Source organism: Pezoporus wallicus, unplaced genomic scaffold (assembly GCF_028554395.1).
Source record: "Pezoporus wallicus isolate ANWC-B61680 ecotype Strahan unplaced genomic scaffold, APGP_CSIRO_Pwel_v1 contig_12604, whole genome shotgun sequence".
In the NCBI taxonomy this organism is placed as follows: Eukaryota; Metazoa; Chordata; class Aves; order Psittaciformes; family Psittacidae; genus Pezoporus; species Pezoporus wallicus.
This window is the reverse complement of record NW_026638783.1, coordinates 27,838-44,827: the sequence shown is the minus strand read 5'-3', so window position 1 is coordinate 44,827 and position 16,990 is coordinate 27,838. Positions and strand designations below refer to the sequence as shown.

Genomic DNA, 16,990 nt, shown 5'->3' with positions numbered 1-16,990 from the left:
GGCTGGCGCATGGATGGGTGGGTGGATGGATGGATGGATGCACTGACCAATGTGACTGTGAACCGGAGCCGTGCGTGGCACGGGGGCCCAGGCCCCGTGGCCATCCCTGGGCACAGCACGGTGGCCACGCTGGCCCCTGGGCAGAGCATTCCTGCTGGTTCCCCCTCCCATGCAGAGGACGCGGGAGGGAGAACAGCTCCTCGCCATTCCTCAGTGCAGCTCTTTTCTTCTTTTCTTCTCTCTTTTTTTTTGTCTTCCTCGTCCACGTTTGGGGGTTTTTGTGTGTGTTCCACAGCGTCACAAACAAGGTGAAATAAATGGTGAACCTCTCCCAGAGCTGCGCTGGCGTCGCTTGTGGCCCCTCCGGCGCCAGGCCCCCGGCTGCTGGTTCTGCCGCGTTGGGAAGCAGGGAAGTTTTATTTTCCACCAGCTCAAAAGCTCCATTCATAACTTAGGAACATAAATTACGGAGCCAAAGGGCAGCAGCACCGCCGCTCCCGCTGCGGGTGGGGGCACCCGGGATCAATAGGAGCAATGTTGGGCAGCGGAGCAGAGCCTGCTCCCGGGCAGCCTTTGGCAATGGGATTGTGGAAGTGGCTGCCCCAGGCAATGTGGAAGCAAAGGAGGCCCCAGCCCAATCTCATGGCAGCAGGGGGGCTGTGTGCAGCACAGCTGGGCCCAGGGCTTATGGCTGGGGCTCCTCTGGAGCACAGGGTTTGTCCCCAAAACCACACTGGGGACAGAAAGAGGCACAGGTCTGGGGGGAGCTCCTGGCAGCCATCAGGGCCTTGCCCCTGGGGAGCTGGGCTTGGGATATGCTTGGTCCCTGTAGATGTTGGGGATCAAGGGGGTTCCTGGGGCTTAGGCCATGAGGTAGGTGCTCAGCACCCTCCCCGTACCCAGGGCAGGGGGCAATGGGAGCCCTGGTCTCCCCCTTAAGCCAGGGACAGCCCCTGCCCCCTGAGCTGGGCGGGTTGGGTGCAGCAGGGGAGGGGTGGTTCAGGTCCCTGCTAGGGTGGGCACCGGCCCCTGTGCAGTCCCACCAGGGGTTTCTGTGCCCTGGGTGCCAAAGCAGGGCCCTGGCTGCGTTTTCCCTTGTGTTTCTGCTCTGAGATGCGAAGGACCTGGGGGAGTGGGGAGGGTGAGGAGTGGAGAGGCTGGGGCTGCCCCATGCCAGAGGCAGGAGGGGAGCTGGAATCGCACCCAGGGTGATCACAGCCTCACTGGGGAGCAGCCCAGGGGCCATGGCTCAGTTCTTGCTGAAGCCTGTGGGATTCTGCAGCTGCCACCGCCACAGGTCCTCACCTGCAATAGGGAGAGCCAGGGTCAAGGGGGTAGGAGAGGAGCAGCAGCTGGCACAGGGCAGGAAGGGGCTGGGATGCTCTTACACATCTTGTCCAGGCCAAAGGCAGCTTTCCAGCCCAGCTCACGCTCGGCCAGCGTGGGGTCAGCATAGCAGGAGGCCACGTCCCCCTCGCGCCGGGCCGTGATCCTGTACCTGATCTGCAGCGAGAGCAGCGCCAAGGGGCTCAGTGGAGGGGATGGATCCGAGCCCCAGGAGCTGAAGGAGCGGTGCCTGGTGCTGCTGGGGCACTGAGGGCTTCCTGTGCCTGTGGCCCTGCAGGCGCAGGTCAGACCTTACCTCCCTCCCTGAGGCTCTCTCCATGGCCTGGACCATCTGCAGGACAGAGTAGCCGGTGCCTGTGCCCAGATTGTAGATCTGGAAGGAGGAGAAGACATGGGTCAGCTGCTTAGCACCCCTAGGGCCCAGCCCCACAGCCCTGACCGCCCCCGGTACCTTGCAGCCGCAGTTCTCCTTGAGCTTCTTCAAAGCAGCGATATGGCCCTTGGCCAAGTCCACGACGTGGATGTAATCCCTGACGCCTGCGGGGATGCAGAGGCTGAGGGCAAAGCTCTCCTGCCCAAAGGGGTGCAGCCAGGCTGGGCAGGGAGCTCCTGGGGCCTCTCTGCTCCATCCATACCCGTTCCATCATCCGTCTTGTAGTCATTCCCGAATACGTTCAGGAATTCCCGGCGCCCCACAGCCACCTGCACAGAGGGGCAAGACCAGGAGAGCCCCGTCAGCCTCTGCCCCACACAGGCACCACGAGCCATGGGGTCCCTGACGGCTGCAGCGGGGCAGTACCTGCGCCACGTAGGGCATGAGGTTGTTGGGGATCCCCTGAGGATCTTCTCCGATCAGGCCTGACTCGTGGGCACCAATGGGGTTGAAATAGCGCAGGAGAACGGCGTTCCAGTCCTGGGGAGAGAGAGAGACACAAGAGGGATACATCCAGCTCTGGGGAAGAAACATCCATCCCGTACGCAGTGCCTGGTCATCCCAGCGTGCTCCAGTGGGCAGAGCTCAGCTCCCAGCCCTGCACACCCAGGGGTGGCTCCGCACCTTCTCTGCTTGGCAGAGATCTCGAATCATCTCCTCGATGAAGTACTTGGATTTGCCATAGGGGTTGGTGCAGCCTCCAGCTGGGTGCTTCTCATCCAGGGGCAGGTACTTGGGGTCTCCGTAGACGGTGGCAGAGCTGCTGAACACCAGGTTCCTCACGCCGTGGGCTTTCATGGCCTGAGGAGCGGGGAGCAGCCACCGCTGAGCCAGCGAGCTCCATATCCCGGCTCAGCCCCTCCCGAGCAGGATTGCACCCAGCACCACACAGAATCATAGAACAGTTAAGGTTGGAAAGGACCTTAAGATCATCCAGTTCCAACCCCCCTGCCATGGGCAGGGACACCTCACACTAAACCAGGTCACCCAAGGCTCTGTCCAACCTGGCCTTGAACACTGCCAGGGATGGAGCATTCACAACTTCCCTGGGCAACCCATTCCAGTGCCTCAGCACCCTCACAGGGAAGAGCTTCCTTAGATCCAATCTAAACTTCTCCTGCTTCAGTTTTAACCCCTTACCCCTTGTCCTATCTCTACAGTCCCTAATGAAGAGTCCCTCCCCAGCATCCCTATAGCCCCCTTCAGACACTGGAAGCTGCTCTGAGGTCTCCACACAGCTTCTCTTCTCCAGGCTGAACAGCCCCAACCACTCTGCCTCCTGGCTCCAGGCACCTCCAGCAGCCGGATGGTCCCGGTGAGGTTCACTCTGTAGTACTCCAGCGGCTTCTGCACTGACTCCCCCACTGCCTTCAGCCCCGCAAAGTGCATCACGGCTGAGAAGCGGTGCTGCCACGGGACAAAGAGCTTGGTGTTAGCAGGAGGCAGGAGCTCAGGGCAGAAAGCAGCCACAAGCCCCCCCAGCCAGCCCTTGTCCTCTCCATGGCCAGGGGGAGCATTTGCTGCTCCCAGCATCTCCCCAGCGCTCTCTTCCCCACCCAGCTCCTGCCTTCCAGCCCCAGCACAAACCCCTCGGAGCCCTCCTTGGGGCTCTTGCTCTCACCTTGCTGAAGAGCTCCTGCAGCGCTGCCCCATCGGTGATGTCCATCTCCTGGAAGAGGATGGGCTGGCGCAGGAGCTGCTGCACCCGCCGGAGGCTCTCGGGGAGCGCATCTGCCCCTGGGCACAGGGAAAGGAGCGAGGCGCTGGGGTAGCTGGAACACCCCCAGCACAGGCGGAGAGGGGCCGAGCCCCTGGCATGGGATGGGATGGGATGGGAGGAAGGCGCTCGGTACCTCGGATGGCGTTGTGGAAGTTGTCTATGACCACGGGGACGTAGCCAGCCTGCACCAGCTCCAGCACGCAGTGGCTGCCGATGTAGCCAGCGCCGCCGGTCACCAGGATCTTCTCTGCCATGGCTCCCTGGGAGGGAGGGCCCTTCAGTGGAAGGGGGAACACGAAGCCCCTGGGAGGGGAAGGGCCGGGGAGGACGTGGTCAGCGCCGCATCAGCCCTGCGTGCACCAGGACATCCGGGCAGGGCAGGAGCGCACCGTGCGGCACCGCTCGCACCTCCCGCACAGGCAGGGTGCGGCTGACACGTGTCACGGGCCGGGGGAACCCCTCCTTCTTCCTTGTTAATTCCAGCCGGGATCCTGCAGGACCCGCGTCCTGCAGCGCAAATCCCTCGGGATCCGTCCCAGAGCGCGAGGGGAAGGACCCGTCCGACAGCGGCGATGGGGGGGGCTGTGCTCGGGGGTGCCAGCTCTGCCCCTTCCCACTCAAATCCCCCCTTCCCACCGACCCGACCCGACCCTCCCAGCACCGGCTCCATCCCAACCCCAGGCTCCCAGGACGGCGGCACCGGGTCCCTGCAGACCGCAGGGCCGCCAGGCCCCAGGCGAGAAGCGAGCCCCTGGAGCGTGGGGACGGGGCAGAGCCCCCGTTATCACCCGGTGATGGCTCCAACCCCTGCCGGAGCCGCACCGAGACCCAAAGACGCCCCGCGGCGCTGCCCTGCCCGGGGGTTACCCGAGGGGCCGGGCCCGCAGCTCAGGGGCTGCACTCACCTCAGCGGCCCGGGGTCTCGGGTCCCTGCTGCGGGGGGGGGGTCGGGTAGGGCCCGGCCGCTCTCCCTCTCCCGCCGCTGCCACCGCTCCGGTCCTGCCCCGCCCCCGGTGCGGCCCCTTTAAGGCCCGGCCGCGAGCCCCGCCCCGCCGGTGCCACGCGCGCCGCTCTCCCATGGAAACGCGTCACCGGCGCTACGGGGCGGCAGAGGGGACACGGGAGACACGGGGCGCGCATGCGCGGGGGGCGGTGTAGTGAGGGGAGGGGGGCTCAGAGGAGGTAAGGGGCGGGGCCAGCAAAGTACGGAACACGTGTGTGTGCATAGAACACGTGTGTGCATAGAACACGTGTGTGCACAGCACGTGTGTGCAAAGAACGCGTGTGTGCATAGAACGCGTGTGTGCATAGAACGCGTGTGTGCATAGAACATGTGTGTGCATAGAACATGTGTGTGCATAGAACGCGTGTGTGCATAGAACACGTGTGTGCATAGAACACGTGTGTGCACAGAACATGTGTGTGCATAGAATATGTGTGTACATAGAACGCGTGTGTGCATAGAACACGTGTGTGCATAGAACACGTGTGTGCATAGAACATGTGTGTACACAGAACATGTGTGTGCACAGAACATGTGTGTGCATAGAACGTGTGTGTATAGAACATGTGTGTGCACAGCACGTGTGTGCATAGAACATGTGTGTGCATAGAACGCGTGTGTACATAGAACACGTGTGTGCATAGAACACGTGTGTGCAAAGAACACGTGTGTGCATAGAACACGTGTGTGCACAGCACATGTGTGTGCATAGAACATGTGTGTGCATAGAATGCGTGTGTGCATAGAACACACCTGTGCACAGAACATGTGTGCACAGAACACGTGTGTGCATAGAACATGTGTGTGCACAGAACACACACGTGCACAGAACATATACAGGTGTGCACAGAACATACACATAAGCACAGAACATACACGTGCACAGAACACACACAGCTGTGCACAGGACACACATGCACAGAACATGTGTGTTCCACACTGCCCCAGCCCAGGGTGAATGGAAAAGGCACCAAACCAGCAGCAAAAGCTCCTTAGCTCATTTAATTCTACTCAATTTCTAACAGTTTAGAATATTAAATAAGGTGTTCATTACTCCCGGTAGTTAGAAGTACCTTACAACAGATACAGCCCATTACGACAGCCCCTAAACACTAAGGCAGAAGGTCCAAGGCTGCCCCTGGCACCTGAATGAGGAAGGGGAGTCCTTTGGTTTCAGCCTTAGCATCTGTAGTGAGGAGAGAGAAGGGAAGAGAGGTCGAGCCTGACCTGGAGACCGGCTCTAATGGCAAAAGCTGTGCTTTATCCCCTGCTGGTAGCATGACGGCAACACACTCTCAAGGCAGAAGTCACCAGACCCTGTTCTGAGCTGGTGCTGGAGACCACAGCTCCCAGGCACGGGTTGTGGCTCCCTCAGCCCACCGCATCCTCCCTTCCCTAAGGCAGATGGCTGATGGCATCAAGGTTGCACACAGTAGTCCTGGGGTTTGTTTCTTCTCATTTCGTCACTGATTCTGGTGGATTACGCATTTCCTCCCAAGCACTGAGTCTGGAAAGGGCACCCATGATCAGAGGGGAAACCCAGCCAGCCTGGATCCTTGCTTTCTTCTTGGTCCAAGGAGAAACTCCATTTGGTATCACAGTCTGCAAGAGGCCTGGGACACTTTGGAATTGGTTCGTCTGTTGAGAGCATTGCAAATAAACGTGCCCGCATCCATCAGCTTCTGCAGATCCACACCCTTTATGGGAAGAAAGACAGGACACTCCTTAGCACCAGCTCTGCCAGTCACACTGCCCCATAACAGACCAGCAGGGGTGAAGGGGCCCCAGTGGGTGCTTTCACAAGGCCCTGGGTGCCTGCTGCTCACTGGTGTGACTCAGACAGTGAGGGTGAAATCAAACGCGCTGGAAAAGGGCGGAGGAGTGGGCTTGGCATGGCACAACAAGGCCCCCACCAGACCCAGAGGGATCCTCCGTAGCTCTACCCGCTTCGCTCAGGCTCCCTGGGTCACATTCTGCACCCCTGCTGAAGCCCAAGCAGAGCCACGGTGCGAGGGGCTCAGCTGCTGCAGGCTGGTGCTTACCGTGTGGATGCCCAGCCCGTGCAGCATGTACACCAAGTCCTCCGTGGCAACGTTTCCCGATGCTCCTTGGGCATAGGGGCAGCCTCCAAGGCCAGCAACGGAAGCATCAACCACGCTCACACCCATCTGCAAATGACCCCACCATCAGTAAACCCTTAAACAATGAACTGTGCCTCATCCTACCCCTCAAATCCACAGCTTACAGCAAGCACAAAACAAATCCACAGCTTACAGCAAGCACAAAACCGAGCCCCAAATAAACATGGAAAGATGCAACACTCCAAGCAAGGATCTTACCTGAAGTGCTACCAAGATGTTGGCAAGAGCCTGCCCGTAGGTATCGTGGCAGTGAACAGCCAGAGCCCCAACTGGCACCTCCTTCATGACAGCTGTCAGCATCTCCTTCATGCTCCCCGGGGTCCCAATGCCAATGGTGTCACCGAGGGAAATCTCATAGCATCCCATGGAGTACATCTTCTTCGAGACCTGTCCAAAAGCCAAGGTGTTTACTGAGAAGGCAGCCTGGTCATCCCATTCCCCAAAGAGGGACACTGGCTGTACACAGGGATCAGTGCACGCTTCCCTGGAACGCAGCACCATGGGGACTCTTCTCCAGGATCAAACATCTCCGGGTCCCCACAGCTCCCTGAATTCCCATCCATTCCAGCTCCACTCAGCCCTCCCCGCCGTGGTGGCAGCTCCCTGTAGCCTTCCCCAGTCTCCCCTCAGTCCAGTTCAATGGCTGGACACCATTTAACCCTCAGTGTCCAAGTCAGTTCCATAAAAGCGAGACAAACCCCACCCAGCCGGTGAACTCACCTCTGCAACTTTAGCTGCAGAAATCTTCCCCTCGTAGGGACAGCCAAGGACACAGGAAACGTATCTGTGGTTAAAAAATACACCCTTAGCTAGAGAACTGCAGTGAGATTGTACCGGCCAGGTCAGGCAGGGCTCGTGCTGCACCTCACATGCTCCATACAACGGAAGAATTCATTTCCTATTCCAAAAGCCAGGGTGTTATGTGACTGTTCCCACACCAATGCTTCTCCATGCACTGAGCTCCCATGTCCTGCACCCATCCCAGTAGAGAGACACCCCCCAAAACCAGGTAAAACTGAAAAGCAATCCCCCTGCACTGCCCAGGCCAGCTCCACAGGGAGGAAGCAGGGCAGTTACATCTCTGTCTGCAGCAGGAATCCCTCACCCACGGACAGGAACGTTGGCTGCTCTCGCTGCTACCATCACTTCACTGAACCGCTCCAGACTCTCATCTATGGAGCAGTTGATGTTCTTCTTGGTGAAGAGCTCAGATGCTGCCCCAAAGATGGACACTTCTTTGGCTCCCGCTGCCACCTGCCAGCAGAAAGCACAACTTCAAGTGAGCCGATTTCTCTTGCAAGGGGAAGGACAAACACAACTGCAATGCTCCCATTCTATCAAAAAGTCTCCCCCACTTTCCTCCTGAATAACCCAGTTCTTTCCTCAGTTCATTCTACAGCAAAACCATGATGAGATCCAAGTCTCACATCAAAGAAGTGTAAGCTTACAGAGTCAGCAGTAAAGCTGGGTGTAGTCAGGAGTGCTGTGGGACGTGCAGGTAAGACTGACAGCACCACTGCCAATTCAAACAGGTGTCTTTTTAACAACAGAAGATGTTTGAAGATCTTTTCTATTATAGACTCATGAATAGTTAGGGATGGAAAGGACCTTAAGATCCTCTACTTCCAAACAACAGATCCTTACTCCCCCAGCAAAACGATCCCTTGGAAAGGAACTACAAGATGAGACTGCTGCCTGCGGGATGGAAGATAGAGTTCCCATCCTTAACCAGAGCCTGGGAACACTGGGAACGTCCTGATGCTGCCACCTCTTACCGCAGCCTGGAATCCCTTCAGGTTCGGGGTGAGCACAGGGTAACTCACACCAGGCAGCTGGGTGATTCCTTGCATGACTTCGGTATGGTCAGCCATCTGCAAGGGGAACAGGGAGAGCTTTCTGAGGGCGACAACACCCACCTCTGTGAATGAGAAATCATTTCTAAACCCTCTTTTTACAATGGGGACGGAACTGTTTCGGAACCAGAGCAACGGGCCCCTGAAGAGGCAGCAGGGCTGCACCCAGCGCGGGAGCACAGCTCAGTCACCCGCACACAGACACTGCTGGGACCCGAGCTGCTGCGTGCTCCTCCTCTGGGTCCAAAGGGCTGCGATGTCGCAAGCACCTTTATTTGGCTTTGCTCTTTCCCAGTGTGGGGATCTGGGAGCAAGCAGAAGCTTTTGACCATGTTACTCCCTATGAGGAGGCATCTTTTACCACACGGTTCTACCGAACACTTCAATACTGACCTGAGGAACCCACTTGGGGGACACAAAGCTGGTTGCCTCTATGACCTGGAGCCCCGTCTCGCCCAACATGTTGATTAAACTGATTTTCACCGGTGTCGGAACAACGTTCTGAGAAGAAGAGAACCACTCTCGGTTGTTACTGCCTCAAAAAGCGGCGTTTCGAAACAAAACCCACCCAGGACAGGCTGCTGCTGGCACCACGGCCCCCGTGCTCGGCGCAGCCCCGCTCCCGTCCGTACCTTCTCGTTCTGGAGCCCATCGCGCGGCCCCACCTCCACCACCTTCACCCGCTTCGGGAGGGCTCCGGATGCCGCCGCGGAGCTGACCTGGGGACAGAGGGAGGGCGTCAGGAGAGCTCCGAGCCCCGGCCCCGGGCCCCGAACCCGCGACCCCCGGATCCCCCTCACCGGCCGCAACGGCACCGCCCAGCGAGGGAGCAGCCGCCGCGCCGCCGCCATGTCCGACCCCTCTCACGTGACCCGAGGGGGTGTGTGTGATCACATGACAGCGGCGCTGCCGAGCTGCCCCCGTGGGTCCCGATCCTGGTCCCCATCCCGGTCCCGGTTCCCCGCTCGCTGCCCCCCCCCCCCCCCCCCCCCCCCCCCCCCCGAGAGGGACCCCGCTCGTACCGGTCCCCGCGTGCCGTCCCGCGCCAGCGAGCCCGTGTCGCACTGCGGCATGTTCCCCTCCGGCACCGGCACCGTGCGGCCGCTCGGGAGCTGCTCATCACACGGTGGCTTTCCCGCTGGCCCGTGCCCCTAAATAGGCACCGCGTGTTTGTTTTGGATGGGCGCCCTCCTGCACCAGAAGCTACCGGCGTGAGTGGGTTGGCAAAGGAGCCATCACCCTGTTTTCCCTTCTTAACCTGGCTCCGCGTTTGTATCAGCATCACCACGAGAGCCAGGGCGATGCCCCGTGAGCACGTCACTGGCAGCCAGTGCCAGTTCTCCAGTCCACAGAGGTTTCTCAGTACAGATCGCTGTTTGGCAACTGAGGTGCTGCAGTGGGGCCAGAGAAGGGCAACGGAGCTGGTGCAGGGCCTGGAGCGCAAGTGTGATGGGGAACGGCTGAGGGACCTGAGGGGTTCAGTCTGCAGACGAGAAGGCTCAGGGGGGCCCTGATGGCTCCCTACAAGTGCCTGACAGGAGGATGGAGCCAGGAGGGGCTGGGCTCTGCTCCCAAGGAACAAGGGATGGGACAAGAGGAAACGGCCTCAAGCTGCACCAGGGCAGGTTTAGATGGAGCTGAGGAACAATTCCTTCCCCAGAGGGTGCTCAGGCATTGGAACAGGCTGCCCAGAGCAGGGCTGCAGTCACCATCCCTGCAAGTGTTCACACACCGTGGAGATGAGGCCTCAGTGCCATGGGTTAGTGATGGCCTTGGTAGTGCTGGGAAATGGTTGGACTTTATGACCTTAAAGGTCTTTTCTAACCTCTGATTCTATGATTCCATCAATTGAGCACATCAGAACAAACCTTTTCTGCTTACAGCTGCCTCCCTCAAAATATAAATAATGGATCTGTATTAGACCACGATTTTTTATAGCTGATTTCTTCTAGATCTCTTCAAACATGGCCCCTTGACACCCAGATCACAGGCAAAAGGGACTGGAAGAGAGATTCTCTTATGAGAAAACCAATTTATTCAACAATAACTGAAAAATCCTCCTGGATTCAGTCTGAAGGGAAGGCAGGGGCAGATTGCTGCTTCCATCCTGCAGCCATCACTTCACACCCTCAAGCTTGAGAGCCCAGCCAGACTGGGGGGATGGAGGCATGCAGGGCAGCGTTACGAGCAGTCCTTCACCAGGGGACTTTTGCCACTTCAGTGTTCCCACAAGCCCCAACATGGTCACCTGCAGAGGAGGGCAGGGGAAATGCTCAGTTGCTGTTTTTACCGTGCAGGCTTCAGCCCTGTTTGTTTAGAGCAAAGGGCACCCCAGCATTTGCGTCACTCCAATGACAATGAGGGGTCAGTGTACCCGATCTGAATTGGAGACGCAAGACCAGTGATCCCTTCTGTGTGTGAGGCTTGTTATTTACCTCCCTGGGCCAATAGGATCAAAAAGCTCTGGGGGAGAAGTGTCTCTGCTTGCTTTGTGGCAGACAATAAGCCTGTCCTCATAAATCGTACCCAATGCCCTGTGTTAACAGTGAGCCAAAGGCTGGAGAATAATCTGGGATGCTGAGAGGATGAGGAGGCAGGCCAGAGCACCCCAGAGCAAGAAGCACAGGATGACAACTTCCACGCTCTCCCCAGTTTCCAAATGAAGCCAGGCTGGACCCTTCCCAGCCCACACGTGCCCAGGACAGGCTCTCAGAGGGTGTTATCTGTTTTCCAAGCTCCTTACTTGTGTGTCTGGGGATGGAGCAGGTGAGGACAGCCCCAGAACGTTGTCCTGAGGCCAGAGCAGAAAGATGGCGTAGACAACAGGTCCCTTAGAAGTGTACCTATAAGAGCGAGGTCAAGAGCCACATAAGAGGCTATATAAGGGTGCTGGGACTATAAGGATGCTGGGGAGGGAATCTTCGTTAGGGACTGTAGGGATAGAACAAGGGGTAACGGGTTCAAACTGAAACAGGGGAAGTTTAGATTGGATCTAAGGAAGAAGTTCTTTACTGTAAGGGAGGCACTGGAATGGGTTGACCGGGGCGGTTGTGAATGCTCCATCCCTGGCAGTGTTCAAGGCCAGGCTGGACAGAGCCTTGGGTGACCTGGTTTAGTGTGAGGTGTCCCTGCCCATGGCAGAGGGTTGGAACTGAATGATCTTAAGGTCCTTTCCAACCCGAACTATTCTATGATTCTAAGAGAGAGAACAGATACGAGTTTCCCCATCCCAGATGGCACAAGAACACCAACTGCCTATTGCCACAGCTCAGCGGTCCCCTACTTTCCCCTCATCCCAAAACCTGTCCCGTTGGACCCACCATTTGGCCAGGCAGCACCGGCTGATGAAACCGAAACAAAGTCCACGTGTCATTTGCTAATCTGTCCTTGCCTCAGCTGCGGTCAACAGAGCGGATATGCTGCTCTTTGCTCTGCATTCCTACCCTGAACACACTGCAGGAAACAAAATAACTCTGGTTTGTAGCAGTTTCTGGTTCACTGTTGCCCTTCTCAGCTGGGTAACAACGATCAGTACCATCCTGCAGCAGCTTAAAAGCAAACATCTCTACCTTTACAAACTGTGTGTGTTCAGATGAGCTACATTTGTGCAATTCAAACTAGAGAAGACCTTGGGGCAGTACCTGAGCACTTCAATTGTAGCATACTGCCACAGTGCCATCTGCACCTGATGGCAACACTTCAGAGCATGCTAAATATAAGAACAGGTAAGGAAGCCATGCCAGCTCAGATGACACCATGCAGCAGGGTCCTTACCACACCATGTCTGTGCTGTTCTCCATCTGTACCCTCCATGGCTTCGTTTCATAAATCGCCTCCCCATTAGTGTCCAGCCACCTCCCAAGGGCCAGAAGTCTGTCTTGGAAGATGGGAACAATCACCCCTTCTTTTGTAGGTCCCACATTGAGCAGGTAGTTGCCTCCAAAACTCACAGTCTGCACTAGCTCCTGGGACAGATAAACCAAGGTAACAAATGGCATTATAATCACCTCTGAGAGAAAAGGAATCTGAGGAAGGCTTAGTCCTCATCAGCTGCTCCTTTAGCTCCAGCCTGATTGTGTGGAACACAACAACTCTTTCAGCAAGCAGGAGGCCGAAGGAAACCTCTAATTCTCAGTAAACCCCCTTATACCTGTTATACTGGTTCCAGATTTCTTACCTCAATGACGCTTCCTTCATCCATTAACTCTGCAATGTTCATGTTGCTCCGATAGCCCCAGGACAGCTTGTCAATGGAGGAGCACATCTCCCACTTGTGAGCTGGCAGAGTCCCTGGCTTGTACTTGTCAGCACAGTTGTAGTAGCCTCCGTGATGGCACGAGCAGTTACTGCACCAACGATCATTAACAACAACAGTGTCCTGAAAGAAGAAACTCAGCTCAGTGGGGAGAACGTTCACCCTTTTCAGCTTGCATTATCCCTCCTTAGTTAGCAAAGGCATCTCAGGAGGTAAGCACCTAAACCCCACTGTGTAATCAGCAGAATGAGAGCGAGGATCCTCCAGAGAAGGCTGGAATCCAGTCTGGGAGAACCTCTCTCTATTCACTCACAGTATTTGCAGAAGTTGAGGCAAGAAGGTTCCTGGGCTCTGAGCCTCTCATGTGTGTGCTGTAAAGGACACTGGAGTCTTCCCAAGGAACACGGTTTAGGCTTTTGTGCATGTGAAAGAATAAGGCACATGTGGTATCTGCAGTGGGTTTCTGATTTGATCCCATTCATATCTCACTGCTCCCAAACCTCCCATACCCATAAAGCACTGGCTGTGAGCGACAGCTGAAAGTGATACCTTGACAGGACTGTCGTTATAGAGCCAGGCAAGGAAAGAGGTAGAATTCCAGTATGACTCTGGAGCATCCCAGTCTCCATCCGACCAAATCAAATCAGGTTTGTATCTAACAGAGAGATGAGTGTTACTTCACAGTGGCTCGTTTCCTCCTCCCACAAAGGAACACTGTGTTTCTGGTGATGGAGCATAGCTTCACTTCCTCTTCCTACTGCCTGCCATTACCAGGTTTATTCTACACACAAAGAATTATCATTTGTCCCCTCTCTTCTCTGCATCTTTCTCTACACTACTGAAGCCAGGAAGTGCTCTTGACTTCTAAGCAGTCGTAGCTCTTACTTTAGGACGAGATCATAAAGTTCTGGCATCGTCTTCTTCAGAACGAAGTTCTGGGTCTTGAAGCCACTTTCTTTGTCAGCTAAATAGAGTGGATTAAACCACTCTAACAGGGAGTGATACAGCCCATAGCGGATGTTGCTGAAGGACAGAGAACACAGAGGAAAGGGTTAGGCTGGCAGGAGGGATTAAGAACCAGAGGCAGATCAGGTTATTCGCATTACTACTTCACAGAAGACCTTAGGACACTGTTTTCCTTATAATAAACTAATGATCTTCCACTGTTTGTCAAGAGCAGCCAGGAGAATTCAAACGACAGCAACAGCAGAGTTTGGCAGTGCCGTACCTCTCCCTGAGGGCTTGTCCCAGCTCTCCTACCAGATCCCGGTGGGGCCCCGTGTCCAGAGAATTCCAGTTCCAGGACACGGATGACCCCCAGTTGGTGAAGCCTTCGTGATGCTTCGCGGTCAGTACCACATACCTGGGGGGAAAACAACGTACTTCATCAGGACAAAGGAAATACCCGAGACGTTCCCCAGCCTCCCTGGCAGGCCCAAGTCAGTGTAAAAGCAAGGGGCTGAAGAACCATGCTGTGAGGAACCCTCTTTGAGGGCTCACTGGAGTGAGACCCCCCGTGCAGCACTGGGTGCAGTTCTGGTGTCCTCAGCATCAGAAGGACACGGAGCTGTTGGAGCAAGTCCAGAAGAGGCCACGAGGATGCTCAGGGGCTGAAGCACCTCCTGTATGGAGCCAGACTGAGAACATCGGGGCTGTTCAGCCTGGAGAAGAGAAGCCACGTGGAGACCTCAAAGCAGCTTCCAGTGTCTGAAGGGGGCTACAAGGGTGCTGGAGAGGGGCTCTTCATTAGAGACTTAGGGATAGGACAAGAGGTGATGGGTTCAAACTGAAACAGGGGAAGTTTAGATTGGATCTAAGGAAGAAGTTCTTTCCTGTGAGGGTGCTGAGGCACTGGAATGGGTTGCCCAGGGAAGCTGTGAATGCTCCATCCCTGGTGGTGTTCAAGGCCAGGTTGGACAGAGCCTTGGGTACCATGGTTTAGTGTGAGGTGTCCCTGCCCATGGCAGGGGGTTGGAACTGGATGATCTTAAGGTCCTTTCCAACCCTAACCAGTCGGGATTGTTTGATTCTCTGATCACCCTTGAAATAAAGAAGCGACTACAGAAGAACAGAGGGGTTTTAACACTGGAAGAGTCAAGATTACGCAGCAGCAAGACCCATCACCTCCTCAGCACCATGTGCTCCTCAGGGACCCCCCAGCCCCTCTGGGACCCCTGAATCCTGCTGGGCCCCCCCCCAGACATGGCCCCCACAGTGACCAGGGCCCCGCCACCCCCCCAGCACCCGGCACTGACCTGGCCCCAGCCCGCTGGAAGAGCCGGGCCCAGTCGCGGGGCTGGAAGTCGTGGGCCGTGAAGAGGGGAGCGAAGTCGGTGTAGGTGGTACCGGGAGGGAAGCGGCGCCGCACGAAGCCCTCGTAGTCGGCTCGGTGCTCGCCCCTCCAGTGCCACCAGAACCACTCGGAGCCCCAGGCCGGGACGGAGAACACCCCCCAGTGCACGAACACCCCCACCTTGGCCTGGTCGAACCAGGCCGGCAGCGGCCTCGCGTCCAGGCTGGCCCAGTCCGGGCGGTAGCGGAGCGCGGGCACCGCGGGGCCGAGCGCGGCGGCCGCACAGAGCAGCGCCAGGGCCGCAGCCGCCGCCATTGGTACCGTGGCGATGGCGCCGCCCAGCGGCCGCTCTGTGCTGCCGGCTCGGCTGCGGCGGCCGGAGGTTGGCGCTCCGGGAGCCGGGCCCCCGGGAGCGGGCACCGGAGGGGCGGGCCGCAGCGTGCAGCTTGAATAACGGCGGAACAAGTGCCTGAAAGGGGCTGAAACCCGAATACACTTGGATGAAACTGAATAAAGCAAATGAGAGTTATTGTAAACGAAGTGAATAGAAATCACAGAACGGTTTGGGTTGGAAAGGACCTTAAGATCATCCAGTTCCAACCCCCTCTGCCATGGGCAGGGACACCTCACACTAAACCATGGCACCCAAGGCTCTGTCCAACCTGGCCTTGAACACTGCCAGGGATGGAGCATTCACAACCTCCCTGGGCAACCCATTCCAGTGCCTCAGCACCCTCACAGTAAAAAACTTCCTTATATCCAATATAAACTTCCCTTATTTCAGTTAGAACCCATCACCCCTTGTCCTGTCACTGCAGTCCCTAATCAAGAGTCCATCCCCAGCATCCTTATAGCCCTCCTTCAGATGCTGGAAGCTGCTCTGAGGTCTCCATGCAGCTTCTCTTCTCCAGGCTGAACAGCCACAACTCTCTCTGCCTATCTTCATACAGGAGGTGCTCCAGCCCCTGAGCATCCTCGTGGCCTCCTATGGCCTTGTTCCAACAGTTCCATGTCCTTTTTATGTTGAGGACACCAGAACTGCACGCAATGCTCCAGGTGAGGTCTCACGAGAGCAGAGTGGAGGGGCAGGATCACCTCCTTGGACCTGTTGGTCACGCTCCTTTTGATGCAGCCCATGATACGGTTGCTTTCTGGGCTGCAAGCGCGCACTGAAGCCGGCTCATGTTCATTTTCTCATCAACCAGCACCCCAAGTCCTTCTCTGCAGGGCTGCTCTGAATCTCTTCTCTGCCCAACCTGTAGCTGTGCCTGGGATTGCTCCCACCCAGGTGCAGGACCTTGCACTTGGCATGGTTAAACTTCATGAGGTTGGCATCAGCCCACCTCACAAGCGTGTCGAGGTCCCTCTGGATGGCATTCCTTCCCTCCAGCGTATCAACCGAACCACACAGCTCGGTGTCATCGGCAAACTTGCTGAGGGTGGGCTCAATCCCACTGTCCATGTCAGCAACGAAGATGTTGAACAAGACCGGTCCCAACACCGATCCCTGAGGAATGAAAATGAATGAAATAATCGATGGGTGTTGGGGTACTTATGGAGCACGGGGGGGTTTGGGGTCCCTATGGGGCACTATGTTGGTAGATGCTGCTGCTGTTGTTATCACAATGCCAGGTCCCCATTAGAATCGGTGGTAGGCACATGGAGAGTCATTGTACCTGCCAAGTGCCTGCTGCTATTTGTTGCTCTGCTGCATCACCCACACAGGGTGAGCTCTGCCAAGGTGCCACCAACACAGCGATGCCACCTACACAGGTGCAACACAGCGATGCAACCGGCTTTGCCACCTACAACTCCATCTGTGTGCTGTATCTCTGGTGTCCTCTCGGCTGCGTCCAGCTCTGGGGCAACAGCACCGGAGAGGGGCTGACAAGTGCAGTCGGCGGCGCGGCGCGGATGAGCTCTGAGGCACGGACCCTTCCCTTCC

General features: G+C 56.9%; 3 protein-coding genes across 5 annotated transcripts; all 3 read right to left on the bottom strand.

Annotated features, from left to right (window-relative positions):
- Window positions 1–1,225: 1,225 nt before the first annotated feature.
- GALE (UDP-galactose-4-epimerase) lies at window positions 1,226–3,775 on the bottom strand. Its single transcript, XM_057412582.1, has 10 exons — window positions 3,634–3,775; window positions 3,402–3,517; window positions 3,074–3,187; window positions 2,405–2,581; window positions 2,147–2,260; window positions 1,983–2,049; window positions 1,799–1,884; window positions 1,643–1,720; window positions 1,389–1,503; window positions 1,226–1,305 (listed from the first exon to the last, which is right to left on the bottom strand). The coding sequence occupies exons 1-10, from the start codon at window positions 3,752–3,754 to the stop codon at window positions 1,250–1,252; spliced, it is 1,044 nt and encodes a 347-aa protein (XP_057268565.1). The 5' UTR covers window positions 3,755–3,775; the 3' UTR covers window positions 1,226–1,249.
- A 1,712-nt stretch (window positions 3,776–5,487) lies between these two features.
- On the bottom strand, window positions 5,488–9,665 carry HMGCL (3-hydroxy-3-methylglutaryl-CoA lyase). Of its 3 annotated transcripts, none has more exons than XM_057412583.1 (9): window positions 9,520–9,665; window positions 9,130–9,216; window positions 8,891–8,998; window positions 8,420–8,515; window positions 7,750–7,898; window positions 7,365–7,428; window positions 6,843–7,031; window positions 6,546–6,671; window positions 5,488–6,200 (listed from the first exon to the last, which is right to left on the bottom strand). In XM_057412583.1, the coding sequence occupies exons 1-9, from the start codon at window positions 9,568–9,570 to the stop codon at window positions 6,099–6,101; spliced, it is 972 nt and encodes a 323-aa protein (XP_057268566.1). In that variant the 5' UTR covers window positions 9,571–9,665; the 3' UTR covers window positions 5,488–6,098. The 3 variants fall into 3 exon arrangements, with proteins under 3 accessions (XP_057268566.1, XP_057268567.1, XP_057268568.1); XM_057412584.1 differs by lacking the exon at window positions 9,520–9,665 and adding an exon at window positions 9,298–9,371; XM_057412585.1 differs by lacking the exons at window positions 5,488–6,200; window positions 6,546–6,671; window positions 6,843–7,031; window positions 7,365–7,428; window positions 9,520–9,665 and adding an exon at window positions 9,298–9,371 and having other exon boundaries at window positions 7,746–7,898.
- An 844-nt stretch (window positions 9,666–10,509) lies between these two features.
- On the bottom strand, window positions 10,510–15,360 carry FUCA1 (alpha-L-fucosidase 1). Its single transcript, XM_057412581.1, has 8 exons — window positions 15,008–15,360; window positions 13,981–14,115; window positions 13,638–13,775; window positions 13,302–13,407; window positions 12,675–12,875; window positions 12,272–12,462; window positions 11,241–11,340; window positions 10,510–10,745 (listed from the first exon to the last, which is right to left on the bottom strand). The coding sequence occupies exons 1-8, from the start codon at window positions 15,358–15,360 to the stop codon at window positions 10,614–10,616; spliced, it is 1,356 nt and encodes a 451-aa protein (XP_057268564.1). The 3' UTR covers window positions 10,510–10,613.
- Between the last annotated feature and the right edge of the window lie 1,630 nt (window positions 15,361–16,990).

Bases quoted from the DNA above. Each gene is read 5' to 3' on its own strand.
- HMGCL (XM_057412583.1), bottom strand. From the start codon at position 9,570: ATGCCGCAGTGCGACACGGGCTCGCTGGCGCGGGACGGCACGCGGGGA. The intron at 8,516-8,890 runs GTCAGTATTGAA...TTCCCCTTGCAG, and splicing joins CCCCCAAGTGGGTTCCTCAG to ATGGCTGACCATACCGAAGT. The intron at 6,201-6,545 runs GTAAGCACCAGC...CTTCCCATAAAG, and splicing joins ACGGGCTGGGCATCCACACG to GGTGTGGATCTGCAGAAGCT.
- GALE (XM_057412582.1), bottom strand. From the start codon at position 3,754: ATGGCAGAGAAGATCCTGGTGACCGGCGGCGCTGGCTACATCGGCAGC. The intron at 1,721-1,798 runs GTACCGGGGGCG...TCCTCCTTCCAG, and splicing joins AGGAGAACTGCGGCTGCAAG to ATCTACAATCTGGGCACAGG. The intron at 1,504-1,642 runs GTAAGGTCTGAC...CTCTCGCTGCAG, and splicing joins AGAGAGCCTCAGGGAGGGAG to ATCAGGTACAGGATCACGGC.
- FUCA1 (XM_057412581.1), bottom strand. From the start codon at position 15,360: ATGGCGGCGGCTGCGGCCCTGGCGCTGCTCTGTGCGGCCGCCGCGCTC. The intron at 14,116-15,007 runs GTCAGTGCCGGG...TTTTCCCCCCAG, and splicing joins TTCCAGCGGGCTGGGGCCAG to GTATGTGGTACTGACCGCGA. The intron at 13,408-13,637 runs GTAAGAGCTACG...TCTCTCTGTTAG, and splicing joins CTTTATGATCTCGTCCTAAA to ATACAAACCTGATTTGATTT.